This window comes from Nilaparvata lugens, chromosome 7 (assembly GCF_014356525.2).
Source record: "Nilaparvata lugens isolate BPH chromosome 7, ASM1435652v1, whole genome shotgun sequence".
Taxonomy (NCBI): Eukaryota; Metazoa; Arthropoda; class Insecta; order Hemiptera; family Delphacidae; genus Nilaparvata; species Nilaparvata lugens.
In genome coordinates, this window is record NC_052510.1 from 39,881,309 (window position 1) to 39,906,808 (window position 25,500).

The 25,500-nt window shown below is 32.0% G+C and overlaps 2 protein-coding genes across 6 annotated transcripts in view; both read right to left on the bottom strand.

Moving 5' to 3' along the window:
• LOC111062900 (protein ovarian tumor locus) overlaps window positions 1-1,252 on the bottom strand; it is a 44,298-nt gene extending 43,046 nt beyond the window's left edge. For both annotated transcript variants that reach the window (XM_022350606.2, XM_022350593.2), the window contains exon 1: window positions 771-1,252. The gene's annotated coding sequence lies outside the window, so the exon portion shown is untranslated. The remainder of the gene's footprint in view (window positions 1-770) is intronic.
• Window positions 1,253-2,624: 1,372 nt separating this feature from the next.
• Window positions 2,625-25,288, bottom strand: LOC111062920 (thymosin beta). 4 transcript variants are annotated; one of them, XM_022350614.2, is made up of 7 exons: window positions 24,869-25,058; window positions 16,749-16,938; window positions 13,192-13,305; window positions 10,160-10,273; window positions 8,241-8,354; window positions 4,970-5,083; window positions 2,625-3,817 (listed from the first exon to the last, which is right to left on the bottom strand). In XM_022350614.2, exons 2-7 carry the CDS (start codon window positions 16,897-16,899, stop codon window positions 3,792-3,794), a joined length of 633 nt encoding a protein of 210 aa, XP_022206306.1. In that variant the 5' UTR covers window positions 16,900-16,938; window positions 24,869-25,058; the 3' UTR covers window positions 2,625-3,791. The 4 variants fall into 4 exon arrangements, with proteins under 4 accessions (XP_022206306.1, XP_022206311.1, XP_022206319.1 ...); XM_022350619.2 differs by lacking the exon at window positions 13,192-13,305 and having other exon boundaries at window positions 24,869-25,288; XM_022350627.2 differs by lacking the exon at window positions 8,241-8,354 and having other exon boundaries at window positions 24,869-25,045.
• Window positions 25,289-25,500: the final 212 nt, after the last annotated feature.

Below are 25,500 nucleotides of genomic sequence, written 5' to 3' on the forward strand. Positions count from 1 at the left end.
TATACATAAAGCTGGAGCCGTCATATTGCAAATAATAATAGTCACTTGCACAAAAGCCGGTTAAATTTTAACCGTAATTAATTCCACGAGAGCCAATCAGAGAAGCAGTCTTATCAAAAAGACCTTCTAAATCACAAAAGCCGTCTTATCAAAAAGGCCTTCTCTGAGTGGTTCTCGTGAAATTAATCACGTTTAAAATTTAACCGGCTCCTTTGTGCAACCGGGCCTAAGCATAATCAAGCAGATACATGGGGTTTGGCGCCATGTGAAGGAACGGGTTGCTGGCTGATGCTGGTTGATACAAAGGCCAACTATTATTACCGTATTTATGATCTCTATAATAGGCTAATTATTACTGAAGGCGGTTCAAGAGATAATCAAGTATGAGGATGACAGAGTTAACTTGTTGCGCTAAAAAATTAAGAAACAGTGCCTAACCTTACTCAATTAACTCAGAAATACAAAATAAGAACTATTATTTGAATCAAAATAATCAAATTGAAAAATTTGCCAATTTTCTATTAAAAACCCACTCGATTTATTAGTTCTTATATTTTATGCCGTGGTTTATCTACCGTAATTGAATAAAATTAAATCTTTTTGAATTCAATATCTAATTTAAGCATGGCTTCTATTTCAGATAGAAATAAAATTTTTATCATTGCCATGATAAGATAGTGAATTTCAATATACGGTGATAAGTAATAGCCTATGAATTAAAAGTTGAAAAGTAAAAGTTACTTGATTAAAAGTAAATATGCTTGACTCACCTTCTTGCAAGTTTGTACCAGTTTCTCTTCCAAAAAGTTACAGACTCCAATACAATTTAAAATGATACGTTTCAAAACGTAAGTTGAATAATAATTATTCAATTAACCTGAATAACTTTAAAACTTTACTAAAAACATTGCAATTACTAGTAGAACTGTAAAAAAACATTTTTACGTAAATTGGCATTATACGTAAGTTACGGCTTCTTCATCATCACTGTCTGACTTGAGGATACCGTATGTATGAATTCCTGACATCCAGAAAACTCTGTTTACGTAGATTAACAGAACAAAAGTGATCAGAAGCTTCCAATATCAATATGAACTACAAACTACAACGATAAAAAGTAAAAATGAACACTAAATTGAAAATTTCATGTTGAGAAAAAAATGAACCAGTAAAGAAACTTTGTAAACTCGTGTACTCTCACGCTCACTGCATGTCTGCAACGCAAACACAGCAGACATCAGCTTTGCAAGTCTGCAAGTCAACGGCGACAATCCGGCGCCAGGCGCGCCACTATGATAAGGAATATGCCCAGTACTGACAGACGCACAGATTCGTGCAAGGGACTAAGCCCTGTACACACAAGCGTTTGCCTCGGATGAGGCACGCAGCTATTGGCGTGCGTACGCCCGTCAATATGTTGGGCGCCGATGCATGTGGGTGAACAAGAAAACCTGTCTGTATTTTCACAGAGAACGAAGGTATTTTTTCGTGCTCATGGGTGTCTCGGGTGAGGCTGCCTTGCACTTCAAGTTATTCAGGACGATTTTTGCCAAAAACGTAAAAACAGTAGTAACCAATGTACCTAGTATTCTAGGTACCTTGGTAGAAACCATAGCCCAATTTGAAAAAAAATTGTGATTCATGATTTAGTCAGCTGGAATTAATTGCATACTATTTCTGTAATTTTTCTGAAAATAAAATTGGGTAAATATCTGAATGATAACAATGATAGCAACAATACTGCCATTATAACGTGGACCTCACTATATGTTTTTTCGTGGAAATGGAACTGTTTAAAATTCCTCTTTTTTGTGCCACTCTGTTCCATACTGAATAAATCAATAATTAAACTTCTTATTTCTATACAGTTTTCAATTATTATTATAGACGAGTTTACTTTCAATATTTCTGGCTACATATTATCATATGAAGCGTTTAATTTAAAGAAAACTGTTAGTTCTCTAATAAATTTTAAAGCGAATAATTTTTTCATTTTGTGGGAATCTTATTTCAATGTCTAGCATGGCCCAGCCAACTATGAGCTTGCACCTGGGACAAGTCTTTTTTCACTTGAAAATGCCATGAGTGCTGAAACTAGTAGTGTTTATGTAAAAAAGTTTAAAAAAGGTACTAGTTATTTCTATAATTGAAAAATTCAAGTAGCCCTATTAGAATACTTTATTACATATTTTCTATTTGAGTTATATTTTAAAGCATTGATTGTAATGTTTTGGATATGATATGACGCCTGACTAGCTTTATGCCAAATGAACAATATAACAAAAATTTACTACAACTAATTTTTGTGCTTCTATAAATTTTCCGCCTTGGGCAGTCACCCTCTGAGCCAATTTGAAGACCGGGGCCTGACTCCCAGGAAAAATGTCCAGTAACCTTTGCTCATATGAGGTAAATCTGAAAATTATCTCTGATCTATTGAAAAATGAATTAAGCTACGGTAAAAATTATCAACTCCATCTACAGACCCATGAAAAATTGAATAGTATGAATGAATTTCAAATAATCAATTCAAGTGCAATAAAAAAACGATAACAGACACCGAATGAAAAAAAATGGATCAGGGTGTTGATCAGACTTTGTCTGATAAAGTAAATTATTTTTGATATTCTTATACTTTCTTATAGCTTTATTTTTACAACATTCGAAAGCAAAAAGCTGATAAAATGTCAATTATGATGCACGCTACTAAGGTAAATAATATTATTGATATACATTCTAGTGATCTTATATAGAGTAGGTATCTGATATTATCTATATGACTAAGAATAAATAATAATAATGAATGATGAAGCTCGAGTGTATGAATGATAAATTCTTGAAAAAGTTTAGAAAACAATTGACATGTTTGAAAAGTAGTCCATAATGAGAGACTCAACAGAAAGCAAAAAGTATGGAATGAAATGCAACTGAAGAGGAAAACGTAACTACTTTTTTTCATTAAGTACACATATAAAAATATCAACATTCAAGGAATGATTTATCAGTGAGAATGTTAGTCTGACTATAAAATATATTATTTGAAAAATTATACACATACAAAATAATTTCTTAGTTGACTAACTTTGTATAAATCTTGAACAGCCATAAACGTTAATAGAAATGTATCACCAGACATCTTTTAAAAGAACAAACAAGCATTTTACCAATGAATATTTATAAACAATTTGGATTTATACATTTATAGAAAAACGCATCTTTTATAATTGTAATTTAAATGAAGCTATTGCAAATCCATCAATTCTTCTCTAACAAACTAGGTATAGAAAGTAACTTTTCCCGAATATCCTGAGAACAATAGGATGGTTGGCTGTTTACTATAAAATTGTTAAGAAATTTTATCGGCAGAGAATGGCAACTTTCAAAAATACAAAATTTTTCCAAAGATATTTGCTCTTGGCAAATCCATCTCTTATTAAAGCAGATAGAAAATATTTTAGATTTTTGTCTTTTCAATTAGAAATTTGTATGATTGGTATTCAAGAGAGCATGACAGGAATCCATCCCTTATTATAATAAAGCTCTCAGTCAATCATATTCTATAAAAATATTTAGTTCATTATAAATGGTGAATAACGCTTGTTACATGATCATCAACAAGTTTACACTGGCCGGATGATATGATGGTAAAAGGAATCACTAGTATTCAATAAAAAATTTATAAGTAATAGTGTCAGTTCTTTTTGTCCATCTTCACTTGACAATGATCTATTTATATTTTAATAGCACTCGGAGATTACATCTCAATATTCGCACTCTTACGCGCTCCAGTCTTATGCTGCTTTCTCAGCATCGATTGCTGTGGGGGAAAACAAACAAATAATGAGAATACGGTAATCGAATACCAAAGCAACGTGGATCTATAGTATAATATAAAGCATTTCGGAATGACTATATAAATAATACACAATTAAGGATTCAATTCTCAAGAATCGTAACAATAATTGGTAGACTGCATGTACAGTAGTACCGTAATTAAAAATTCATTATTTTAAAATAGCCTACATATTTCTCAAGTAGTATATTGGCTATTGATTTCTACCAAGAATAAATCAAAAGTTGAAATAATTTATGCAATTCACTGTAACCAATATGATAGAAAGAATAAGCATTGAATAATAAATATATGTCAGATTGAAGTAGCATTACACTACAAGATGCAGACAACCCTTTGTTTGACCATACTTGCATGTTTTACATGAACTCTATTACACTTTCAACTGGTTAGTCTATTTGAAATGGCTCAATCGAAAATCTTCTCAAAATTTGTAGACTTGAAAGGTCGTATCGTATTAGGTTAGGCGTACACCAGTTAATCAAGACAAGACAAAACATGATCAGACACTTTTAGTCACAATACTTCACATAGCTGCTTATGACGCAACTCACACTGACTAGTCATTGCAATTAGACATGTATTCATAAGGAACTATTTGTGAAGTATTGTGACTGAAAGTGTCTGATCATGTCTTGTCTTGACTAACTGGCGTGCGCCTAGCCTTAGTGCCATACTTGAGCTATCGATAAAACTGAGAAAATCAGTGTTTGGGATTAAATTTATATTATCAGTTGAATAGAATGAAATCAGAATTGAAACGGTTTACGAACCCAAATCACAATAAGAGACTATAGGCTAAAGTAAATCTTCTTCAATAGGATACCACAAATCTTCATCTTTCTTTGTACTGTGCTATGTCCAAAATCCAATTTCCAATTAAATGGATTCAATTGCTAAGTATAGGCTACTTAGTTTTTTTGGAAATTATTATTACTTCACCTCATGGGGTCAAAACATAGTAACAGCTAAGGTAGCTTCAAGCTTATGAGTGTTGAAAATAATACATGTACCTACGCCGTTCAACTATTTCTTCACCCATATAATTCTTTACTTCAACCAGTAAAGGCATTCTATATACAGATTTCAAAAAATATATATATTGATGCTGCTTACCTTCTTTAGTGGGAAGAGGGTTCTTTTCTTGTGTTTCTGTGTGTTTCAATTTCTTGGTATCGAAATTCTCAATACCAGCGAATAACTGTTGTTGGCCCTTCTCTTGTTCGATGGCTGCAAACAGAAAAACATTCATATCAATATTGCATATATAGTTTATAACAAAACCTATAATAATAATACCTGGTTCAACATAGATTAATATTTTTTTATTTCTTACATATAATATGTATTATTATTATGTAATTGTAATATGAGTAGGCCAATGTCAATTAGGTGAAAAGGAGAATGTATTCAAGGTAGCAGTTTACTAGTCTTGAATGAGAATCCAACAAAAAGACTTACTTGGAATCAACAGTGATTGAAAATGGGATAGAACAAGTCATATATATCAAGTTTCAGAATTGAAATTGGAATTAATGAACTGTTCTTTCAACTAAAACCGGCTTCAGTTGAAGCAAGTTATTATCAACAGCTAGATGTGCCATTACTTTTCAAATAGACAGGCCTACTCCAGCACTAGATGGTTCTTTTATCTTGTTATAGAAAGAACTGTACTTAAAGGGTAATCATCACGTTTATGCTTCACATGAAACTAAATTACTAGTCATTTCACTTGTTCATGTTAAATTATGGTGATAAATAACTTCTCTTTCTCATTTCTATTTCACTCGGTAGCTACGGTAACTCACTAATGAGAAATTTCAAGATAGCATATTCATGTTAAAGATTATAACTTTCAGTATACATTACTTATTATTTTACCGGTGGAAATTATGCAAGAAAGCACTATAAATGTTGGATTATCGTAACACAAAAGATAAAAACCAAAATTTGTTGACAATATTTTAGACAATCAATGAGAGAGCTGTATGGAATAGAATCTCCTCAAAGCTATATTTTTCCCGCGCATCTCAAGTTTACTATTCGAAGATTTGAGCCAGCTGGTGACAGGGCAATAACACTGGAGACACACGAGGTCTGCTATCTCTTCATAGTGAATGATTTAATAGAATCAACAGTTGCCAACAGTTTGCATTTGGATAATCACATTTTCTCGAATTTCGAGCTTATTTTCAATTTTAGGTGAACATGTTACTGGACATTAATTGTAGAGATTTTCATGCTCAATCTTTTCCACTTGGATTTTTTTGTTTAAATTGTATCTGAAGCCTGATAATTGAGAATCTAAAATCAAACTTTGCATAGATGGGGCGGAGCTCCTGAAATTTTTACAGATATGGGACTTGTGGCAGTTGATAGAGCTTATCGATGACTATTTTAGGTATAGCTTTAATCAAAATCGTTGGAGCCGTTTTCGAGAAAATCGCGAAAAACACTGTTTTTGACAACATTTTCGCCACTTTAGCCGCCATCTTGAATCGCATTTGATCGAAATTGTTTGTGTCGGATCCTTATATTATAAGAACCTTACGTTCCAAATTTCAAGTAATTCCGTTAATTGGGAGATGAGATATCGTGTACACAGACGTACATACACTCATACACACACACACACACACACACACACACACACATACAGACCAATACCCAAAAACCACTTTTTTGGACTCAGGGGACCTTGAAACGTATAGAAATTTAGAAATTGGGGTACCTTAATTTTTTTCGGAAAGCAATACTTTCCTTACCTATGGTAATAGGGCAAGGAAAGTAAAAAACTAGATTAATTCCTAATGACAATTGTCCAGGTAGAATGCTCAGCAAATTTTCACCAAGATCTCCTAATCTCCATATCTTATAAAATACATTATTTTAGAGTTTCTTTGATATCAGTAGAAATTATGTAAGAGCTATGTACATGCAGGTAGTGTATGAGTTAATTTTGACAATTTCATCGTTCAAACGCTTGATATTAAAATTATACTAAACTATAGTTTAGTATTCAAATATATAAATAATATTTCAATGGCCAAGCTAGAATAGAAACAGTATCAACATTAAATTAACATGCATTGAGTCATTGTATTCATGCATAGCATTACATACATTAGTAAGATACTTATTATTTTGCCATGCATAGCTTTGGAAAAAGTGGTACAATAATTGTCGAAATATAATATTTAAAATCATTTAAAAAATCGAATGATTATTTTACAGATCCTTTTACAGGAAGTGAAAGAATTATTTTTATTGATGAATGCATACAGCATGGATGAGAAACTAGAAAATGTTTTCACCTTGTTTGCGACTGGTTCTAAACACATTTCGCTCGCTTTTTTTCAAGAAGAAAGAGGATTTTCCACCCAATTGCAAAAAGGTCTTCTAGTATACCGTGGTACCTCATAAAGAGACAGAGTTTTAGCCTATACAGTATCAGAGACAGAAAAGTCAAGTGAATTGAATAGCCAGAAAATCGAATCCCAGTATGAAGAGAATTTGACAACAAGACGATCAGGATATGATACGAAATGAAGAGATTCTAGAGGTATAAACGTACAGAATATTACATTTGAACTGGAAATTTGATATTTATAGCGGTTTATTCCTCTTGGTAGCTAGTCATGTAAATAAACACCATTCCTTTTCGGTCCTGAAAAGTATAGGCTTACAACAGCACCATATATAGGCTGCACATACAGAACTAAAGAAGATAGCAAGTCATCCGGGAGAATAAATCAATATCAAACTGTATTTTTTTAATAGAATAGTAGAATAGGCATAGTAGAGGAAAATTTGAAAAAATATCAGAGCAGAAACTGCAATGAACCAAATAAACATATATATGTATACCTATTTTTTATAGTATAATAGTAGAGGGAAATTTGAAAAAAAACAGAGCTCAAACTGCAGTGAACACAAGTACCCATTCATTCAATATATTCATAATAACACATATAATAATAATAAAATATACATTCAATATAGATATTATTTTTAAAATAATAACTGATCAATAAATTATTGAAATTTTCTTGATGGGATCAGATTAAAATTCGCAAGAAGGATACAAAAACTTCAGGAATGCTATTTGTAGATTATATATCTGCAGGTCTTCATGAGGTAAAAACTGTTTTAGAAAAACTTAAATTCTTTTATGGGAAAGTAGGAGCTCCCTCCCAAAACTTTTCAAAGTTATTGATCTTTTTTTTAATAACAATATGATTCAATCATTCACTACCATTACAAAATAATATTCATTGGAATAGAAACTCAAATTTCCAATTCAAATGTTCAAGTATTGATTCGAATTCCCAGCTCGAAAACCTCCCGAACATTTTCATTCACTTTGCACAATACAATTAAATTATACCTTTGGGATCAGGAAGTGTACATTTCTCGTGTATTTCGATGTGCTTCATTTTGTCCTTGTCAAAGTGTTCCACACCGTTGATCAAATGCTGGTGCAGTTTCTCTTGTTGAACAACTGTTTGTTGTGTTGTGAGAAGGGCAAGCAAACAGCACAGCAAATCATGCATTGAAACAAATTTCGAAAGCAATATTACATGCAATAAATGAGTCCACAATCACACTTCTACACAGAAATGCATATTAGAATCGGCATTAAATTTGTCAATGCAAAACCGTTTAATGTAAAAATACAAATAATAATAATAATAATAATATTTTTATTCAATGTTAATAACTATTAGCTTTTCGTTTAAAAATTCATCATTAAATATATTTTATCGTGGGTTAATTTGATGTAATTATGTTAGTTTATATTATTGTACAGTACATAGCCTATTATAGAGTACTATGGATGGATGAAATTTTTAAAAATGGTCAGCCAATAGGATGATTTTTCAATTGTGAGTTATTTCAATACAAACTCAAAGATTCATCAAATTACATTCAATTACAGACAGCCAATTTAAGTGGCCATTTGATGGTCATTCATTTCGATGGCCATACTTCCTGTCTATGTGAGATAAGAAATAATTTATTAGTGGTTTTATATCCTAAAACAAATGCACTATTCGTATTCCACTCTCGAAATTATTATAGCATTAGGGTGCATTTCAAGATGTGGACTTGATAATAAAAAATTATGAACATGATTCATTTGAAAAAGTAAAGAATTGGAATACCTTATACAATGCTACACAACAACAAAAAAGAGTAGGCCTACCGTGTACTGTAGTTGAAAATTGGACATTTGTTCTATTGGGATATTACAATTTTTTTTTCAATTTATATTGTAATATTTTGATGAATCAGTTTGATTAATTATTTAAAATCAACAATAGTAATACAGTAATCAGTAAAAAAATACCGGGTAATTAAATAAAAACTCCTAAGTTTAGACCAACATTACTAACAACGGGCTTGATACATGTGTGATGATTTAGGATAACTGTCAGAATTGTTCATTTGAAAGTGTTTCATGATCTTTGATTATTACATTCGCATTACAGTAGATGTTAACCACGCCCTGCATCACTCATGAATAACTTATCATCAGTCATTGACGCATTCTATAATAAATTATTGAGTCATTGACTATTCATGGATAATGAGTCGTCACATGAGAATAAATCAAAAGATTTATGATGATATGAGTCGAAAGTAATATGAATATAAAATACGGTACCGTAGGCTACTTTGTTCTGCACATTTTAGACGCAGATTAGTTGTAACATTGTACAATACAAATCATATAAATTCATCCAATAGCATGATTTGCCCAACATGAATTTACATTTTTTTTAATTTTTAATCAGAAATGTTGTCTAATATGAAAGACATTTTTGATGATACATTTTCAAGCTCCATTAAAACGAAGCTTCAATTATTATAATCATATGTCATCATGATTATTTTAACCAGAGATCATTGCAATATATATATTTTTTTAACTACTCTTACATATATGATTCTTTTAATTTATTACCAATGAATTTCTCGAAAAGGTTACTCAACAATCTAATGTAATAATTTTTTTATAATAATAATTTTTTTCAAGCAATAGCAGGCTACTAGGATTTTATATGTGCATTGAATGAAAAAATATCACCATACAGAATGTGTGTTTTCTTGTTTATGAGTTTAGAATATTAAAACAGGTCTAGACTATACATCAATAATTTATGCTACTAATAAGATTATTGGATAATTACTAGACTATAATATTAATACATGCATGATATAGACTTATATAGATATAGAGCAAACATACATAATAATTTGAAATTTCTCCTACTGTGAGTGAGCATTTAATAAATTACTCACCATCTTTGTCAGGTAGGACGATTTTCTCTTTCGTTTCAGCATGTTTCAATTTGCCTGTGTCAAACGCCTCTACACTATTTATTAATGCTTTCTGTGTCTTTTCAGCTGCTACATCTGTATAAACAATTATTTTCAAGAATTATTCTATTATGATCTGAATACAAACACATCATAAATCAATAGACAGTAGGAGATTCTAATCAATAGACAGTAGGAATTATATCCGAGAAAAAAGGTTTGAAAGAGAACAAAACAACAATCGATACCAAGAAAAGTTATTATTATAAATGCATTTTTACAACTCATTTCCTCCTAACAACTCTTTCCAATTTTATGATTGTCTCTCAATGTACGAGTAGCCCTGTAGTTACAATAACTTACTCAATGCTCAATAACTTTGTAACTTCGGAAATCATCATTTAAATTAATTCAGAATTAGATTCAGAGGTTCCCGTCAAGGTTAATATATCTACCCATTACAACACTATCTATTACTATCCATTACTATCTATATAACTAGGCTCACAACTAGATTTCACCAAGAAGAAAATTATTTTTAAATTATTGTACGTGACAGTCTTTGTTTCCCGACGACTTCCACACACAAATAGTTTTATATTTCATTCAAGTGTGTGAACGCTTTAATATGCTGAAACAGCACAATATTGAATATAATTTCAGTCATCACAAAATGTAATTCTAGGGTATTTTTAATTTTCCTAGCTATCATTTCATTGAAATATTGAAAATGAGAGTTCAATGCTTTACAAATAAGAACTATTTATACATTGAAGACGTATTAAATACGTCTCGCTCATTAAAGCGAGTCGACCAAAGAGAAATTCCACCATGAAGGAAAACATTTCCAGCACGTGAGAACACATCATGTGAGAAAATGCATTTGCTTACATGAACACATCGGTTTATAGATTGTTATAATTTACTACAGCATCACATACTACAGTATTCCCTATGGATCCATAAAATATTGAAAAAAGTGATATGAAGAAGGGTCAATGCTCAGCGCATCATGCAAGTACAGTCAGTTTCAAAAGTGGGTGTGACAGGAAGCACTTTGCGACTGTTAAGCAGCTCTTTGTCACTTGCCTATCAACAAACATGGTTTGTTATATGCTTCAATCAGTGTGTATTATATGTAAAACGTATATAGATACGCTCTACTCAATAGCGACTTGGACCCTCCATTGTTCCAACTTCAACCAAAGGAAATTGAGCAATCACTATCATCAAAAATAATACGCAATTACTGAAATTTAAATATTAAAATTAAGTGATTGATCAAAATACATAGTTTCATCAAGCACTCTTATTTTTCTAATGGTATGAAAGATTTGTTAGTTGATGTTTTCTCAAGCAACTTGAATTTGATGAAGATCACAAGGTACGGTATGTTATCGTAGGCATTGTAATTTGTTTTTGATTGACTTGGTTTTGAAGTGCTATTTGAACAGTGTCAGTTGAAACTAAAATTCATTTTAAACTGGTTTAAATCCATATAAAATATTTTTCGTTATAATGTGATTCATTTTGAGTTCAAGTTACCAGCTAATTTAATCCAGTCATGTTGAGTTTTATCGGTATTTATGAAAAGCAAGTTAGAAGCTCTATAAGAGCAACAATTTTATGAAGGAGATTTAGAAGCATTGAGGAGAATGAGAGAACAATGACATGAAGGAAATGGAAACGGATAGAATGGGAAAATCTATAAGTGGTTTCAGCTATATTAGCTATTAACAAAATAAGAACAGCTCTAGAGCATGCAAGCCATTCTGAAAAGGATTTTACATTTACATGTTACAATAAGATTGACAAAAATATACAAGCATTAGAAAATTGATTCTAAAAAGCAGAGACACTAGAGAGAAGAGAAGAACACTAGAGAGAAGAGAGTACACCATGCATTCGAGTTACAAAGAAATCATACCAGAGATATGCAGTAATCTTCTTAATCAGTAAATTGGAAGTGAATACTATATTTCTAATTCTTCAGTTATTAAGCCTTCGAGGGCTCGGCTTCGGTTAATTATAACCTTAGTCTTACACACATATACACAAGTTATTAACAATGCAAAATGAACAAAATTTGAGTCTAGAATGAAGTAATGTATCAAATAAAACGAAAAATTATTATTATTTTAGATTCAGTTTCTGAATATTTCACTTGGTCACGTTTATTTAAAACAAAAAATACAATATTGATACAGAAAAATATTTCAAGAATAACTGTAGAATTTGATTTATTTTCATTTTTCCCAATACCGTTATCAAGTATGTTTTATTGTTTCAAGAAACATCCAGTTGGAAAACTTTCTATTTTTAGGTTAGATCAGGTTTTATAGATTTTAAACGTTCCAGATTTTACAGCTCTTCTGTTTCAATTTATAATTTATAATTACTTTTCTTTCCATAGTTTAAAATACCAATTTAAAATGTCCACAGCATATTTCTGATCGTCAGTGAAATTTGTAAATTTATTGTGTAAAATCATTTGAGATCATTTATCCAAAGTTGCTACTAATAATAATAGTGGAGGTAGACTTATATGGCACGATAAAAAAACATAGATTACAAATACATGAATTGTTTCTTGTATCTTCAAGTCATTTGTATTTGAAAACGCCAAAGAACAAATTATAAAAATTAATTCATCATACTTGTTCAAGTGAACTATTTATTATCAGGGGACGAGAATTCTTGTAAGGAAATAAATGTAAATATACGAACGTTTTCCAACATTGAGACCAGCAACCAAGCTGCTATACTGAATGAATGCTAGCTGAAGTACAAACAAACTACTTGTTTTGCAAATTTTTAGTGGAATAGAGTGCATATTGTGAATTTTAATTAACAAAAACTGTAGATTGATTAGTAAAGCAAATCCTCCAATGCAAATATGAAGTATTCTTATTAGCATTGAAGGAGGTGAGGTACCGTAAGTTGTTTTTGGAAGATTTGAGGAGTACTTTATGGGTTCTTTGTTAATAATATTTTTTCATCTGTAATATTTTTACCTTGTGCATTGGGCAGAATAATTTTTTCGTGTGTGTTTGTCCTTTTTAGCATGTCGGCGTTGAAATTTTCTACTCCTTGTATGAGTGCACTGTGTTGCTTTTCCTGTTTTACATCTATTACCGGATGCAATAAAAATATAACAACTTTTTAAAACAAAACAAAAAGCATGCAGCAATAAAAAGTACAAAAGCTCAAACACATTCCACCACTTTCCTATAGTAACAAATACAATATAAACAATAAAAGCACTAAAATCGACAAAATTGATGATCATATTTTGGAACATACTGAACGGATGATTAGAATACTTTGGAAACTAAAAATTATGAAGAGAAATGCTTATTAGAGAATCTGATATAATAGATGGCTTGAGAACAAATCAAACTCCAATGTGAATGAGGTTCACATCAATAAGCATTGGTGAGGGAAAAATCACAGACAAAAAACATTATTATAAGCTGGAGCAGCTCTGTAACTTCTTTTGATCTTAAAAATTAGACTAACTTCTGTTTTAGATTGATAACGGTAATTTGTTTCAAATTAGAAAAAATCATCATCTGATATTCTTTAGAAATTGGTTTATTAATCATTTTAAGAGGTACAGTTCCTTCAAGATTGGATACGGTACTATTTAAGTCAAGTCCTTGATTCAGTTTCTAGAGCTTTCTAGAACTAGCCTAATTGGTTTGCAATAGATAAATCAGAGATTATAAGTTTATAAATTATAAAAAGGAGCAGCCATAGACTATAATGTATAGACAATTATCTTTATAAACTCAATTTTTATGAGTTAAATGAAAATATGCAATAAACATCAGTTGAGAATGTTAGAAGTTGAACTTTCTATATAACTGGAGACTATTTTCCAACTAATAAAGCAAATTCACGATCGTGAAAGTTAGGCAATACATAATTTAAGATCATTCTAGAGCAATAGACACTACTTAAATAGAATAAGCATGAATTATTACATTTTCAGATGCATTTATAAACATAGCTTAGCAGTATACAGTTTAACAGATTAAAAGCTAATACACATGAATGAAAACATGCGAGATAAGACAGAGAAGATGTTTTCAAAATCACATTGTGCATCCAAAGGAATAATTGTTCATGTTTTACCGAGAGTTTATGAAAAATCAAACACTAGTTTTTAGACCATGGGAAAAAGAGACTCGAATTTCGACGAATCTCTGTAACGATGTCAATATAATATATAGTAAATCGGAGTTGCATAAATTGAGCAGTTTGATAAGAAAATATCAATTTAGGAATGGCTTCATAATGAAGAACGTGGAACTATTGAAATCAATTCAAGCTTATATAAAATAGAATTATAGTAGGCTACCCTTTGAAATTAATGAAATAATAGAATAAGAATACACATTATAATTATTTTATTAATTTCTTAGGGTACTATAATTCTATATTATAAATAAAAGAAAGTAGCCCTGCATTCATACATTTTATAATTCAAGCTTATTTAGCCAATCAAGTCCCAAGTACACCATGTTTTGAAGCTTGTCTAAAATAAAATCAATTTTTTGTACGGTAGTTGTTTATCAGTTTGTGCTTCATTTAAAACTAATTTGGGATAAATGTCAATGTGAATACGGTAAGTTGAATCATTGAGAGAATAAGCTATTCTATCTTTTCTTATATTTTTTATATTACTATATATTATAACTTTTCTTCATGATTATATAATGATTTTTCGGTTGATTTTGCAAAGAAATTTTGCCGCTTGGCTAAGGTACGAAATGATTGTTGATGAATGGAAATAAATAATCTCTATTAGGTCTTTACTACCCTCTTTCAATTATAAAAGTCTTATTGTTGTCGCTTTATATGGGTTCTTGAGTTACCACACTCTTCGTTCCACTATCAACATATTTTCTCACTGCTATGAACACTTCAACGAGGACCATGTTATAGAATGTAATGCGCATTTTACCTCTACTGTAGGCTTAAGTATTTGATGCTACACAAGAGGATAAAACGAGGACATATTCAATTTGCATCTTTCTCTCTTGAAATTTATATTTATGAACCCTTGAAAGTACTTTGTTTAAATACTTGAATGACTTGAGCTATGAAAACAAATTAGTAAATATTTTATCATTTCAGTTACAAATTTTGAAGATATGATAGGCAGATAAGGATCATGGATTGTGATTGAAAAGAATCAGTTTTTAAAAGCATCCTGACAAAGATATTACAGCCAACTCAAGCAGGTAACTCATATAAGAAGAGAATGCATTCAGAATCCACAAGAAAATACTTAAAGGCCTATTTAGTTTTATTTGAAGTGAAAAAATCAAAATAAAAGCTATGCACCACACGTTGGAATTCTATCATATCTACAGTAATAATTGGTCGGCCACTTAAGCAGAGCTATACAGAGAAAGATAAAGTTTTCATAGGAATATGGAATTTAATGGACTAATGTTACACAAGCTTTCAACCTTATCTTGTAGTTCCAGCTGACAACTCATTTCCTGTATGCGTCATTCAATACAGTAGAAATGTCAATTCAAGAAGTATATTGAGAAGTAAAGAGAATAGTGATGAAATTCAGAGGAAAACACGTAGGAAATTGTATCGAATCAGAATTAGTCATTCAAGCTTCTGAAAGAGGTCGCAAATCTTTATGAATTCGATTTCGTAGTTGATTTATCGTATGAGAGCACATAATATCTTTCCTCATTGCTCAAGTTTTAAGAACTTGATGCAATTATTTATTGCATGATTTATTGGTGATTCTAGCTACCTATTGATTCAATGATTGTCTGAAGTGTATATTGAATTTATTAAAATGATGCTGAAGATGCATACTGTTAGAAAACAAAATGGATTCGGAATGAAACTTTTATTACTCTTGTTACAACCATGTTATATTCATAATAATTATAAATGTTAAATCCTTATTAGGAAATAATTCTATGTAAAATAATAAATGTTTTCCTTAGGGAAATAATCTGAACAATGTGAATTTTCGTTCATTTTCATTCGCTTATTTTCATAAATTGTTTGCATTACATAAGAGCTTAATTAAATAAAGAACTATTAAATTGTTCTAGCTACACTGATCTCCATTATACCTTGTTATAGAAAATTGTTATGCTTTTTGATATGTAAATAGGTAAATCCTAAGTATTGGACAAAACATCAAAAATGAATTTGAACTGGTCAAACAAACTGGTAAAAGAATAGATTCGGGCGAAATAATTTCCATTGGCAGTATTTGTAAATACAAAATTCATAAATTGAAGACTACTTATATCATTGAAGACTACCGGTATCATGAAGAAAAAAATCTCACTGAAGTTCATGGAGAGCATTATCATAAAAAACAAGATATTCCATATAAAATTTGAAAAAAAGGTTCCAAGAGATCTAATAGATCACCCACAGATATTATGATAAATTCTACAGAACTATGAAAACTGACAACGACACCTCCAAACAGCATGCAGTTCTACAACTATAAAAATACAAAGTGTTGTATTCTTTTTTAAACTTCCACAGTGTAGAAATTTCTACACTATCGACTCACCATCAGCTGTCGGGAGAATGTTCTTTTCCTGTGTTGATGCCCTCTTCATGTTGTCAGGATTGAATCCTTCCAATTGGCTCTTCAGGTCACATGCCACCTTGGGCAAGTCCTTCAGTGATGGACTGAGTGGGCATTCTGTGTTCGCTGACATGTTTGCTGATAGGAGATTGGTCGATTTGTCGCTAGAAAACTGAAATGAAAAACAAACTAACTATTTTAAGATGAAATGTAACTCTTACAAAACGAAATAAAAGCAATGGAGTGTAATATGGAGTAGTTTATGGTGCAGGCGCACTATAATCTAGACGTTACGAAAGTCACCTAGTAATCACATTAATTGTTTTCTATGGAACATGACACACCTGGCTTCTCACCAGAATCGCCATCATCCAGTCCACTAATACTGTTATCATTTTATATAACTTCTACTAAATAGGGTGCTACTACTGGTGGCAGTATTGGTAGATCGTTGCAGATATTGAGTACATATCCATAATGTCTTCACCATAAGTCAGTGGCCCAATGTGGCACGGGCCATAGCTTAACATAATATTTACGTATCTTATAATGATTACATACAGCCGTACCGCACCACAAATGCACGGCATACGTTTTAAAAAGGTATATTTTCATTAAAATTGGCATAAATTAATGGAAGTCAATATTGTCGTCTGATAAAATGAAGGCCATTTATATTCAGCAGCGCTGTTTGTTGTGCAAATTCCCTCATCACGTTCCTTGTTGGATGAAAGATGGAAGACAGTTCAATCGTTTGTCCTTGGTATCTTTAAACAGAAGATGTTGAAGTAATGTAATGTATCTTTCCTAGTTGAAATATCGCCAATAAATCTACCAGATAGTCCTTTCAAATGATCATAATCGTTAATCGATGAGAGCTTCATTGATATTGTGCAAAGTTCCACAGAATCAACTTCTATTTGGCAATTGATTATTGTAGGTACCGAGAATTTCGGTCCTAGAAAAAATATGTTGTGTTGTAAACGAACTTTATGATTAATATTAGACTATTATTAAACGAAAACACCAATTAAATGCTGTAATTGGTATTTTCGTTTAATAATAATTATTCATCACTTAGCATTTGAGCAAATGCAATTTCCAATTTATTTCCATCTGTAAACTTATGATGTTATGGAATGAATGTGACCCTAATTCATTGGTCTCATGTGAGGAGCAAAAACTTGAAACTTGATTATTGTTCTCTGAAAAACGTTTGAAAAATAAAAAAAATTCAATTAAAATGCCTTTTTGAATGAAAATTTCAAACAGTACAGTAGCTCGATAGTTCAATGGTTTAATCATAAATGACAATTTTTGGAGAATTTATTAATGATTCTCGAAATAATTATCCAAGTTCAGTAACTGAACAACATCTAAATTTATTTATTTGTAGAAATACAAACAGATGAATAAATAAATCTTGAGGAAGACGAACTCGATCGTTCATTTATACATTATTTTTACTGTGAAATAAATAATATTATATTTATTATACATTGTACTTCATATCGGCACTCTGCGTGAATAGATGTTATGATAATAATAGTACGTATGGCACATAGTAGTCTCACAACAAACAGCATAATGCGAATAGGCCTATGTCACCAACAATATTGTTACCGGTCATCAAGAATGATGAAAAAATTGCGGAAAAGATAAATGGCAAGAGCAATACAGTATCTTAAGAACTGTGCATTGATGTTTATAAGACGCGTCTCCCGTTACTACACACCTACTTGAACAGTTTCTATTCAGGTCAAGTTCTCATTGCATTCTATTTGTTTGACCGGCCGATACAATAATTTCGTCGATTCCACTCTATCCTCTTTCTTTCTTTTTCGCCCTTCTCTATCATTCTCTTTTTCTGCATTGTGCCTGCCCATCCGTTCTACTTTCACGGGCCGTTTCCTTTCGCACGAACTGCAATTTTCAGTTCACAGTACACAGATGAAAAGGAGCCCGCATTCGAGCAACGAAATTTAACTCTGTCGTTACTTTTCAGTCGCAATATGCTCCAATCAATCATTGATGCACACTCCACAGGCGAAGAAAGTTCAACTGAACGAATGAATTACTTTTAATTTTTTGCTCGATCACATGGGAGTAAATCATTTTAGAAAGCGCCTTTCCTGATGGGTCTCATCTAGTCACTTCCTTATTACCCATTGAGACACCCTGATGTTCACGATAAACTCATTCACAATAGAGTAATGAGTAGCCTCTTCCTCAATGACTGACGTCTAGGCTACTCCTTTAATCTAGCTGGAGGAAATGTAATGCTCGTATCCTTCATGGTAAAGCTGGTATCCTTCATGTAATGCTCTTCTTCATAGTGCTTTCCGTAAGCATTGTATTATTTTTACAATACTATATTATAATTTAATTAATATATTCTCATTATTCTATTAATAATCTAAAAGTTCAGTGGAAGAAGATGGAAACGATGCGGATAATAGCAAAGAATTCTGTACAGTGTACACTTTTGGAAAAAATTCTTGAATGAATACTTCAAGATTATCTTGGAAATACAATAAAATATTTTATAAAAATGAGTTTTCATCGATTTAATTCAAATTTAACATCAGATTTGCTATGGATGAGAGAGAGGATGACACGACAGGAAGGTTGCGGGTAATCATTCCTGTCAATCACCTACCATTTTAGTTCATTCTAACAGAGGCTACAATTATCAAAATTATTGGTTTAGGTTTTATTAGCAGTTAGCACTATGAGTACAACTCAACAATCTCATGAAATACACTAGTATTTCCGTATTCAGATTTTGATTATTCTTTTAAATTCATCCTTTCGTCTATGTTAAAAAGAGGTTATCATACCTCATACTATTATTTAACAGGCCTGTTAATTGGATTTTTAACTTAAAGAGTTTGTTTTGCTTGAGACAATTTGTTCTAATTGGTAACCCTCATGAGATTATAATTCAAAATTCTTATATAATTCTAGTAGTGTTGAGTGATTTTTGAGGGATTTCATTTCCAAACTGGGTGGAAAATGACGGAGCGTGAATCAAGCTAGATAGAATTAGCACGGATTATCGAAACCGCATTCTACTAGAGACTCCACAATGACAGGGACAGTGGGACAGGAAGGTATCGGCAGACCGCGTTTCCTTGCTTCAATTTCCGTTGTTGGTCGGCAGAGCCAAGAGCGACGCCATATTTCTGACTAAACTGGCCACACCGATGATTGTGTGGCCGCAAAATCCTATCTGAAACAGGATAATTCTCGATTTGGAATAACCTTATCGGACAACAATACTAGACCACTGCGGTGTGCGATTCCTGTTACTTATAGGTGTATTTCCGGTGCTATTGAGTATTGAGTCCACCTGGAACTCTATCTGAAACTAAGCCAATCACGGTCCTCATCAGTCATCACCCCCAAATAATGATATGCCTACATAAATATATAGGCAGCATCCTATGAAAAAAAATTATATACAAATAATAACCTCATTCTTTTTTTGAAACTTCTATTCATCAAAATTTGGGAGAAAGACAGTTTCAAGCTATACCTGTTATCTTCTCCCAATCATATTACTGTATAATATAATGCATTGAGATTGTCAATACATCGAATAAATAATAATAATAATAATAACTAAATAACGGTTTGCATGTCCGTATTTGGTCCTAAACACATTTTTAGTTAGATAAATCACCTAATAGTTTAAAATGCATCCAAACCTCAGAAATCTGCTATACTTTATTTAAAAAAACGCTCAGTAACCATTGCTGTTAGAAACAGTTCTCATTGGTTTTATCTAATTTTCAAGGCGAATTTGATAAGGAATATCATTTGATAAATCCTTACCCAAATGAACCGCTAAAAATTATAGAAATTTAAAACAAATTGGACAAAAAATATATATTTCTCAATCTTCATCTAGGTAAAAAAAAACATTACTGGAATTTCACGTTGAGACTCGTGTTTATTGGAAATTCCAAGGGTTTATCCCAGGAGTCAGAGCCACAATACCCAATTGCTGAGGTTAGATAAGCGCCATGCTCTCGGTTCCCACGTGGATGGGTGGCTGCTCGAGGTCTAAACTAAGTGATAATTTAAAATCACTTCCTAGGATTGAAACCCCCCAAAAATAATAATTGTACTTTCAATCATTTTTCATCATCATCATCATCGTCCCTCACTGCACATTTGTCTGTCATTTTCAATAGAAAGATCAAATTGATGAGTACAATAACAGAAAGTTTTTCAGAGTATTGGAGAATCTAAACAGTAAGTTAGTTTCCACTACAGTAACCAATGTTATGAATTATAGTTATGATATACAGCTTAATATCTCATACACAAAGGAAATTTGACGGTGGGAGTGATTGGGGATCCTATTCAATTTGAAAATACTACTTTACTATGACTTTAAAAAGCTGGTCTGCCATCTTGGATCCGCCATATTGAATGCAACTTTATTTTTTTGAATAGGAAAGTGGTCATGTGATACATGATTTCGACACGGAATTTCAAGAAAAAATTAATGGTGAAAGCCGCACATCGATATCTCAAACCGTTTAGAAGATATTCACATTATTAATCAATCAATTATGCTTCTCAATTGATGAATAAATTATTATTTTTAAGCTCTACTAACTCTCCATTTTTTCAACGGTTTCTTCTTTCTTTTTATTTAAATATTTTTCATCCTATACCCTTTTACCAACTTTCCGGAATCCAACCAATATAATATCGTTCTCTTCTAATCTTATTAGTTACGGTATAGCCTACTGAATTGTGAATATTTAATTAAGTGTGATATTATTTTATTTTCTCTTATTTTCTTTTTTAATTGAAATGTTACACTATCAAATATGTCACTAAGGCTCGATAAGACTGGAGTTTGTCTGTGAGCCTTTCTATGTTTCTATGGAATAAATAAATAAATAAAATGCAAATCTTAAATGAAATACATAAGTGGTATTGATTAATAATATGAATATCTTCTAAACGGTTTGAGATATCGATGTGCGGCTTTCACCATTAATTTTTACTTAAAATTCTGTATCGAAATCATGTATCACATGACCACTGTCCTAAAAAAATTGAAAAAAAAAGTTGCATTCAATATGGCGGACCAGATTTTTAAAGTCATAGTAAAGTAGTATTTTCAAATTGAGTAGGATCCCCAGTCACACCCACCGTCAAATTACCTTTGTGTATGAGATACTAAGCCGTTCTCGGACTTTTCACCCACCCTGTATAATTACTGTAGTGAAAACTAAATAAAATCCAGCTAGACCAGGAACTGAATGAGATCCTATGAATGAATCCTATGTGGTTGTATCGTTGTAGTGTACCTACGTAAACTATATTCTACAATAATTATTGAGGATATTAACAGAATTGATTCTATTGCAGTACCTACTAATATTGATAATTTGATGTTATCATATCTATAGAATTATAATAGGAGTTTACATAACCTCATTCAGACTATTTTTAAACTATCAAATTATGGAGAGAAACAGTTTTGGGTTTATCCTGTTGATTCTCTCCCAATTATTAATTTGATGTTGTGATTGTGGAATGAAAAAAATAGATACATTTATAATAATATCAAATAGATAACAAGTGGGCCCTGAAAACGGCTACTTTCTAATATAACTTGAAATGCTAATCAAAATTGTGTAACTTTTTAATTTTATATTGCAATGACAAGCTACTGTTATAATCAAAACTTACAATGGGTCAATAGTCCGATGAGTTGAAAGAGCTAACAACGTATGACTCACACTGCTTATTTGAATATTGCCCAATAGCTTTTGATGAATAAGCAGTCTGTTCTGTGCTTTCGCAACTATACATAGGCAACCAAAGGCACCGGTCACCGCGCCCGAAATATTAAACCATGTATGATTGTATAAAGTGGAAAAACAAAATATTATCTAATACAGAGTGTACAGTGTAATGTGTACGGTATTTATGGAACTAATAATGGTTGAAATAGGAGTAATTGTTCACCAAAAACTCCCTGACATCAAAAACCTGTTTAGGGTAAGAACAGGTGTTCTAACATCTGCTTATACTGGACTGCATGCAATGGTGGCATTGCAATAATATTTTAGACGTCGGAAAGTTTCTGCCATGAGTCATCCGAACCCATTTGGCTAATGACATGCTAATTAGCCAATCAGACATATGCTACAGATATCGTTGTGTTGTCGTTGTGTCGACTTTTGCTACGTTGCAGAAATTTTCGGACTTATTTTCCAATTCCTCATAAACAATGGACGTTATTGATGTCAATAATAATCATTAATCAGTTCTTGAATTGATTACATGCATTTCTATGGGAATAAAATGCACAGTTGTGTAGACTTTTGGGGGGATACGGCAGTTTCTGCCCCTCAATAATCACTCTGGGGGACAATGCATTTTTCAGTGCAATAGATCTATAATGTCAGTTGCATGAATTTACAATATGATTTTAATTTTTCTGGGGAAAGAAGAAGGATACATTTTCCTCAATTCCATAAAAAAATGATTTTTTTCAAATGTTGATGAGGGAAATATAACTAGTAGTTCTGTGAACAGTAGACCTCGCGCTCAGCGAGTTACATTGACATGTTGTTAAGTTTTCTCAAAAATTAATAAATAATTTATCAATTAAAAATGTCTAGAAAAAATCCTAAATAAACATAGAGCTTTCAGTCCTATATCGTACCGTGACGTGTCGTCCCGGAATGTGAGTGTGAGCGCTGTTATCAGGTCTGGCTGCAACTGTACAACGTTGATGGAAAGATACAATTTTCAAGATGTTCGATGTTTTTGAACGGGTAGTATTATAGTCAACTGTCTACTAACGTTAATGGAAAGATACATTTTCAAGATGTTCGATGTTTTTGAACGGGTAGTATTATAGTCCACTAGACAGCTGATTTATGATGAATAATTCTACAGTCTGATTTTTACGGTAATATTGGCGTATGAAGGAGGCTCCTTTTTCCTTTTATATTATTTTTGAAATGCAAAATTTCCAAAAACCTATACGTCGACGCGCAATTTCAAATTTCAAACCTGTCAAATTTCATGAAAATCTATTATCGCGTTTCGCCGTAAATGCGCAACATAAAAACATTTAAACATTAAGAGAAATGCCAAACCGTCGACTTGAATCTTAGACCTTACTTCGCTCGGTCAATTAGACATCACTTCGCTCGGTCAATAATATTGTAATTTACTTCTCACGTCACAGTACTCAGTTTTGATAGATGCTCCTCCTGGTTAACTATGCTTCAAAGCTTAACCGTCATAAAAAAATGCAGGGATACTTTGATTGCTCCCGCTCACAATTAGGGCCAAGCCACAAGAAGCGTTTTTCCAGGCACCAATCGGAGAGCTTCCTGACCTGCCAACTCTAAAAACGCCGTCAGAAAACGCTTAATATGGTCTCGCCCTTATAGTTTGGTAAAGAGAAGATTCATAATATCTATCAGATCAGATATCATACCAGTGAAAGAAGCTGCTATTCAAGACATACACCCACTCCCACCCAGAACTTATTCAATCAAATTTCTAAAACAATAGAATTTAAAACTAATACGGTACAGTAAGGAAGGTAATCAGTCCGTTCACTGTACGGGACAAACACGGAGAAAAATAAGATGATAAGGAAGGGTTGAACTCGTTGGCAATTGTACGATTTTGTTCTAAAAGCATTTGATATCCTTATCTTGCGGGCACTTTCGCTGGATATAATATACAGTAGTGACTTCGAACAGCACCTTTCTGTTTTAGTTGGATTATTTCGCATTAGATTATATTTTTAAAATTTCTTGCTGAATTTAGAGGTAGACTGCAGAGGACTGGTTCATCATGTTGAGAAGTTGAGGGTTAATAACCTCAAAAATAGCACAATTTGTTCAGTTTGATAGTTTTACTGCACTTATTTCCCACTTAATCTGGACTCTCCAAGAAAAAAAAGCACAAGTTTAGATGGAAAAAGATGAACAATAAGTCTGGATCGACGCATTCTTCCACAAGAATTTCATAATGAGCAAGCCGGCATAATGCATCACGCTCAACTCTCTGGTAAAATACAAAGGATATGAAGTCTCAAAACTCACCTTATTCAAAAGTGTCTGGATGATAACTGAAATTAAACTTCACAACTTGTTTGTCAACTAATTCAATTATTATTTCCAAACTACACGTCACTTTACTAACATGCAACTGAAGAACAACTGACTGGTTGACAGGAATGATCTCACGGCAGCAACACTACCAACGCTAAACTGATCCCCTCCACTCAGACCTCCTGCGATGACTCACCCAGCTCCCTCCACTATAGACAGCACACTTGAGAGCGGAAAATTTACAGAAATTGCACGGTGGAAATTTTAATTATTGTTTTGAATCTTAGATGAAATTATTTGTTTTTTTTTTCAAAAATATCATCCTCAGTAGTAAGTCTACTTGGTAATACGTGAAAAAAACATAATATTGATGATATTAATAGGCTGCATTGAAATTTCGTATTTGAATATAAAAATACAAATTTCAGATTGATTTTCATAGAGAAAAGTTGTTTTATTGAATAGACAAGTACACTCCCTGCTGTTTTTTAAGAGTCAGAAAATTTAATTGCCACTCGAAAATGTAATAATAATATTGGATTATTTATTGACATTCCGTTTGATGTTTTTATATTAATTTTACATTATTAGTATTTTTATTCACTATGAAAGCCCTAATTGAT

Excerpts from the sequence above, each read along its gene's own strand:
- LOC111062920 (XM_022350614.2), bottom strand. The coding sequence starts at position 16,899 with ATGTCAGCGAACACAGAATGCCCACTCAGTCCATCACTGAAGGACTTG. Across the intron at positions 13,306-16,748 it reads CATTCTCCCGACAGCTGATG|ATGTAAAACAGGAAAAGCAA; the intron begins GTGAGTCGATAG and ends ATCCGGTAATAG. Across the intron at positions 10,274-13,191 it reads TATTCTGCCCAATGCACAAG|ATGTAGCAGCTGAAAAGACA; the intron begins GTAAAAATATTA and ends TTGTTTATACAG.